The 6,576-nt window shown below is 32.8% G+C and overlaps 2 protein-coding genes across 2 annotated transcripts; both read right to left on the bottom strand.

The window, feature by feature from the left end:
- Positions 1-246: 246 nt before the first annotated feature.
- Positions 247-4,752, bottom strand: LOC101488696 (disease resistance-like protein DSC1). Its single transcript, XM_012718631.3, has 4 exons — positions 4,393-4,752; positions 2,651-3,743; positions 2,255-2,557; positions 247-2,176 (listed from the first exon to the last, which is right to left on the bottom strand). Exons 1-4 carry the CDS (start codon positions 4,608-4,610, stop codon positions 647-649), a joined length of 3,144 nt encoding a protein of 1,047 aa, XP_012574085.1. The 5' UTR covers positions 4,611-4,752; the 3' UTR covers positions 247-646.
- LOC105852581 (disease resistance protein RPV1-like) lies at positions 4,744-5,346 on the bottom strand. The gene is made up of 2 exons (XM_073363670.1): positions 4,874-5,346; positions 4,744-4,756 (listed from the first exon to the last, which is right to left on the bottom strand). Exons 1-2 carry the CDS (start codon positions 5,344-5,346, stop codon positions 4,744-4,746), a joined length of 486 nt encoding a protein of 161 aa, XP_073219771.1.
- Between the last annotated feature and the right edge of the window lie 1,230 nt (positions 5,347-6,576).

The raw sequence follows: 6,576 nt of genomic DNA, 5'->3' as shown, positions 1-6,576 counted from the left end.
TAATTTGTCTAACCTATTCTAGAAAAAATCTAACAAACATAATTACAAAGTGATGTTATTTGCTGATTCACAAAATTGTATTAGAGGAAGGAAGGTGGCATTTGTTCCTTCCACAATGCCCAATAATAAAAATAAGACATTCATATCAAAATCATAAATTAGAATACACAGCAATACACAAATATTGATAATGATATACAACTGCAAATCATCGGATTTTATTCCTCAAACTATTGTAAAAAAATCTTTAAAAGGCATCAGATTTTATACAACTGGAACACATGCTGGATATACCCATCTCCAATCACGCAAACTCCAACTTTCCCTCCCTATTTCATGAAACTTCACATCTTTCATGCAATAAAGTTAAAAAGTAAAGAAATGAAGCATGGCAATACCTACTGTTTTTCACCATCAATTACAAGGATAATGTTGAAAGAAAAAAAAATGCAACCTAAAAGAAGAATATATTAGATTAATATAAGTTCAATACCAATTATGCCGTGACAGGAATACTGATATTTGTCAGTGAAGTTCAGATCTTGGTTATATGCTACTCCCTCCAGAATGAAATATAAGCAAAAATGATAATTGAAAAGTTGATATATCTAAACTAAATTTTTAATCGGACACATCAATCTTTCAACTACCAATTTTGCATATATTTCATTTCAAAGAGAGTAGTTTTTTCCTTCTCCTCACGTAATTTATACGATTCAAGCATTTCTAAATTATACCAAATTTTTAAACGCAAATAGGATTGTATGCGCTCTTCAAAACTCAGATTGTCTAAAAGCGTAGGAAACTCTGAAATATAAATTGGATAGATCCCACACTCTTTGATACTGAAAAAGTCATTCTGTTCCCCGCTATCAGTTGAAACACTGAATTCAAAAGAAACAGTGTCAAAAAAGTAGTGTATGCTGTCAAAATGGTATGGATCATACCAAAAGAAAACATGATTCATGTTCAAATCTTCAATAGCTTTATGATGCCACTTAGACACAACTCCCACATTACTTCCATTTTTCATAAAACATTGACATTGGATTTGAACACCACCATGCTCCCTTGTTCCATAGGATAGAGATGGAGAAACAACGACGCAGAAAATGAATCCCCGCGAGTAATAGTGAAACTTGGTAATATCAAGAGTAATAGAAGTGGAATCTGTTGTTTGGTATTCAAACTGCATTGGAACTGAGCTTCCTGGTAAACTCACCACAACACTATCATAATTGTAGCTATGAGTTTTCAAACTGTATTTTTCAATTGACATATTGTGCAATGCAGCTGTCTTCATTGTTAATATGGCACCTTCTGTCATGCAGACGAGTGAAGACTCATCCAACTCCATGTCATTTTTGAATGATATGTACTTATTCTCTCCTTTCATGCTTTCTGAGAAAGTATTCAGAGTGAACACTCTCACCAATGAAGTGCAGTTGTCAGCATGAAACTCTTTGATATGTGGAGGAAGTTTCGGGAGAAAGCGAAGATTCCTGCAATTATTTAATGACATAATTTCTAACTCTGAGAGGCCCTCGATGCTAACAGGCAATATCTCCAGATTGCTTCCATCTAGTCTTAACTCATACAATGATGATAAGGAATTGACATTTGTAGGGAGTTCAAGTAATTTAACACAATCTTTCAAATATAGTATTTTCAATGATCTCAGCTTGCTATCAAACACGGCTTCTAAATTCGACCCAGTTACTATATCACAATTAGAAAGCCGAAGTTCAGTAAGTGATTTCAGACAAGACAATTCACTTGGCAGATTAGAAAGTCTTAAACCTTCTAAATTGAGATATACTAGCTTCTTCATATGACCAATTGATGAGTGCAATTTTTCGGTTCCTGTTTTACTTAAATCCAACCTTTCAATTGAATCTGAGGACAGTGAAAATACCTGTAGGCTTGAGCAGCCATAGACATTGATCTTCTCAAGAGATGTCAAATGTTTCCCGCAGGTAAGACTTTGCAGTTTTATGCAATTGTCTAGTATCAAAGTAACAAGTGTGTCATTTGAAAACACATGTGGCTCAATTTCACATAAACTTTCACAACCTGAAAGATACAACCATTTGAGCTTTGAAGCCCCAGACAAATCAGGGAGCTCAGTCAACTGTTTGCACTCGGTTAGGTCGATTCCTTCTAAATTCGGAAGTTCCTATTATAAGTAAAAATGCAAAAAATTAATTTTTTATTCAAATTCAAACCTAAGCTAACTATGACAGCGCATACACACCTGCATGCCATGCCAAAGATGTTCAACCTCACTGTGCGGCAGGCGAATCTCAACAAGTAGCTCAGCACAAAAAGGTTGTGGAAGAGTTTTCAACAGGTATCCATCCCACTCAAGGTACCTCAATTTATCAGAAAATGGCATGATATATTCAGGAATAGACACACTAGTCAATCTCTTCTTACCCAAGGGGACATAAAGTCTAAGAAATCTTAATTCCGTCATCTTTTTGAATGTGTCAACTTGAACATCTAACTTTAATTTTTGAGATAAATCAAATAGTATGCCTTCAACTTTATGAGTATCCTGATAAATGAATAAACAAAAATAGAGGTCAATAAACGGCAGAAACTAATTTATAATTATTACCTTGAAAATTTAAGAGGATAGTGTTCCTACCCTACTACTTTTAAATACATCACGAATTTCTTTAATATCACACAATCTACTACGCTCTCCTGGATCTTTTCGGCTACAATTTTTTTTGCATTGAACTATCTGTAAAGCCACTTTTTGTAGTAAATCGTGCATTTGTATTCTACCACTATTTGAAATGGTTACAAGAGCTTTCTCTTGGAGGAGTTTTATTCCACCAGTAGCATTGAAACCACATGCATTTAGTATCCTTGTCGTGAAATCTTTATTTTCTTCTTTGAAAAAGAATGCAATGTCCAGAAAGATTTCCTTCTCCCGTTGTGTCAATTCATTATAACTCCCTTTAAACACTTTCTCAATTTTGCTCAGGGATTCTCCATTGTTCACAAGATGATTTAATTCAGATTCCCAGAAATCAGAATCTCTGGAATGAAAATATGAACCCAAGACTTTTAAGGCTAATGGAATGCCTCCTGCATATGCAACCGCCCTTTTTGAAAGATCCTCATAACCCTCTTTAGGATGGCTTTGCTTGAAGGCTCCTAAGCTAAAAAGCTTGAGAGATTCATCAAGCTTCCATTTTTTGACCTTGTATTGAACATGAACTCTTCCATTAAGCATATGTCTATTTCTTGTCGTGATAATGAGCCTACTGTCTTGTCCAAGTTCATCAAGATACCTACACAGTTCATCTAATTGTTCTGTATCACCCACATCATCAAGAGCTATTAAAACCTTTTTACCAGTTAGCCTCCTCTTAATGAATGTGCGAAGTCCAACAATCTCAGATTCAGTAACTTGTCGCCTTAGTAGCTCACAAATAAGCTTAGTACGTATATGTGTTACTCCAAAGGTTTCTGTATTTTCTCTTACGTTTTCCAATAAGCATACACTGTCATATTGGGCAAAGTGCTTGGCAAATATCTGTTTTGCTATTGTTGTCTTTCCCATTCCTCCAAATCCCCATATTCCAATGCTTTGATGTTTCTTTAGCAATGATTCAATATATTTATTGTTTTCATCAATTTGAACAAGGTCTTTCAGTTCATTAGGATACATCAGGGACAACATTTTCCAAACATCTTTCACAATGTCGTCGATGAGTTGAGAATCATCCCTGCACCAAAAAGTAAATATATAATAAATAAATAAATAAATAACATGAAATAAACAAACTAGATTAAATCTAGTAAGGCTGCACTAGTATAATTTGGTGAGAGAAGAAAAAACCAACTATAACATTGCCTGTTCCACAGAACAAATGAGGATTAGAATAAAAATGGCCAATGACATGTTCATTTTCAGGAAGTAACTTCTCACTAGAGCTGACAAAACAGGTTATCCTTTATTGAGCCAGATTAAATAACATGATTAAATAAAAACAATGTCTAAGCCCAACCCAAAGGTCTAGTTTGCCATATAATATTTTTATTTAAAATAAATTTTAAAATTATTATTTATAATTCTCACATTTAACATAACTATCGATATAAGAACATAAATTTCACTTTGAACATAAATTCATGAATTCGCCAGCCATCTAATGTGCATTTTAATTTCCATGAGACATTATAGTTTTTGTTATCTCTACTTCTCACCCAAAACAACATTTGCCATAAGTATGAGTTTATGGTTCAGCAACAAAATATCATATAATGTAATAATAATTTAGAGAACAAATTGATAAAAAAAAAAAAAAAAAAAAAGTTTACAAATAAAAGAAAATTATGTCAGCTTAGACAAATTAAGAAGAAAAAAAGTCTTACCTGTATGTACGAGAAACCCATCCAGATATATTAGCTGCTGAAGCGAGAGCAGCTTTCCACTCAATTAAACTGTTGGCGAAATTTCGACTTATATTGGCTTCTGCTTCATATCTCGCGAACGCTGTCTTGTAACTTCCTTCCTGGTAACGAACATGTGATGGTTCAATTTCATAGAACACAGGTATAACTACATGTTCATAAAATCTTCTACACTCCATTATATGTGCGAGTTCAACCAAACACCACTTTGAGTTTGCATAGTTTTCCGAAAAAATAACAACAGATATCCGTGAATAACTGATTGCTTCTGTGAGTGAGGGTCCAACTTCATCTCCCCTTTTAAGATTATAATCAACGAATGTTTCTATAATTTAAAAAAAATTTAGAGAAAAAATTGAAAAAAAAAAAAAAAAAAAAAAAAGTTTACAAATAAAAGAAAATTATGTCAGCTTAGACAAATTAAGAAGAAAAAAAGTCTTACCTGTATGTACGAGAAACCCATCCAGATATATTAGCTGCTGAAGCGAGAGCAGCTTTCCACTCAATTAAACTGTTGGCGAAATTTCGACTTATATTGGCTTCTGCTTCATATCTCGCGAACGCTGTCTTGTAACTTCCTTCCTGGTAACGAACATGTGATGGTTCAATTTCATAGAACACAGGTATAACTACATGTTCATAAAATCTTCTACACTCCATTATATGTGCGAGTTCAACCAAACACCACTTTGAGTTTGCATAGTTTTCCGAAAAAATAACAACAGATATCCGTGAATAACTGATTGCTTCTGTGAGTGAGGGTCCAACTTCATCTCCCCTTTTAAGATTATAATCAACGAATGTTTCTATATTATCCTTGCAGAGAGCTTTATGAAGCTGTGAAGTGAAAGTTTTTCGTGTATCCTCTCCTCTAAAGCTAATGAACACATCATACTTGTGATCAGAAGAAGACATATTTCAGAATTCAGATTATTAGCTATCACCCTTAATATTCTTCCTCTAATGGCTTGGAATTTATTTATGTAGGTGAAAGCAGAACATGATGCATTATATAGTATATACATCTTCTTGGCCTAGAATACATCTATCACAAATTTGTTGAAATTATAAAACAATGCACACAAAAATAAAATGTGATTAGGTGTTAATTTGAACACTATCGAAGACTGAGACTTTCTTGGTCTTTCCATAAAAATTATAATAACATCGAAGTTAAAGAAAAATAATAAAACATAATTTTTAATTAATTACCTAATAATTAAATACTGTGGCGCATTTTTGTTGTTAACGGCCTTTGCATTACTTGACTTGGTGTTGATTTCACATTATAACCACCCTAAATTATAATTATAATTATAATCAATATTTTTGAATATATAGTCAAACTGTGTAGTATTTTTCACAGTAAAACAATGATTTAATATAACTCATGTGAAGGAGACATCTCATCTCATAGTATTTCATTTTCAATTAACACGGTATGAACATTTGAATTAGCAAAATCGTAACAGTATTTGTACAATGATAACCACTGAAATATTACTATCCAGAATGATTCAACGAACAATACTGAAGAAGATGATGATGCATAGTGAGAGGAGCGGTGAGCGGACAGTGGGAAACCGGTGGGGTGCCATGGTAATGTAGCGGAGGATCGGAGATTGATAGCGCAGAGACGAGAAAAAAATTTGTGTGGGTAGCGCAGGGTAAGAAGATGGAATCGAATATTCCTAAAATTAGTATCAGTCATTTCTAAAATAAACAAAAAAAAAAAATTCACTTTACACACTTTAAAGGATACAAATCTCTGACATTAACACATATATTGAAATTATTTCGCATTTAATTTTTCTGAATTGAAATATAAATAAATATAACATTTTTTTTTAACAATAGTATCTTTAAAATATAAGTGCCATCAACATATTCTATCAATGTAAAATTTTATGTTAACCATTAATAGATATTGATTAACTCTCAAGTCATAGCATTTAAGTGGAGTTGAACTGCAATGATTTGATGGAATACATAGTTGCTATTGAATGTTAGTGTAAAATCATTTTAGAGAGATAACAGGTGTCTCTTTTTCTCTTAAAAAATTTCTGAAAACTTTAATTTTCATAAGTGTAAAAATTTTATACAATCTATAAATTATGATATGTGGGTAACTTTATAAATACATGT

Source organism: Cicer arietinum, chromosome 7, assembly GCF_000331145.2.
Source record: "Cicer arietinum cultivar CDC Frontier isolate Library 1 chromosome 7, Cicar.CDCFrontier_v2.0, whole genome shotgun sequence".
In the NCBI taxonomy this organism is placed as follows: Eukaryota; Viridiplantae; Streptophyta; class Magnoliopsida; order Fabales; family Fabaceae; genus Cicer; species Cicer arietinum.
This window is presented reverse-complemented; position numbering and strand designations above follow the sequence as displayed.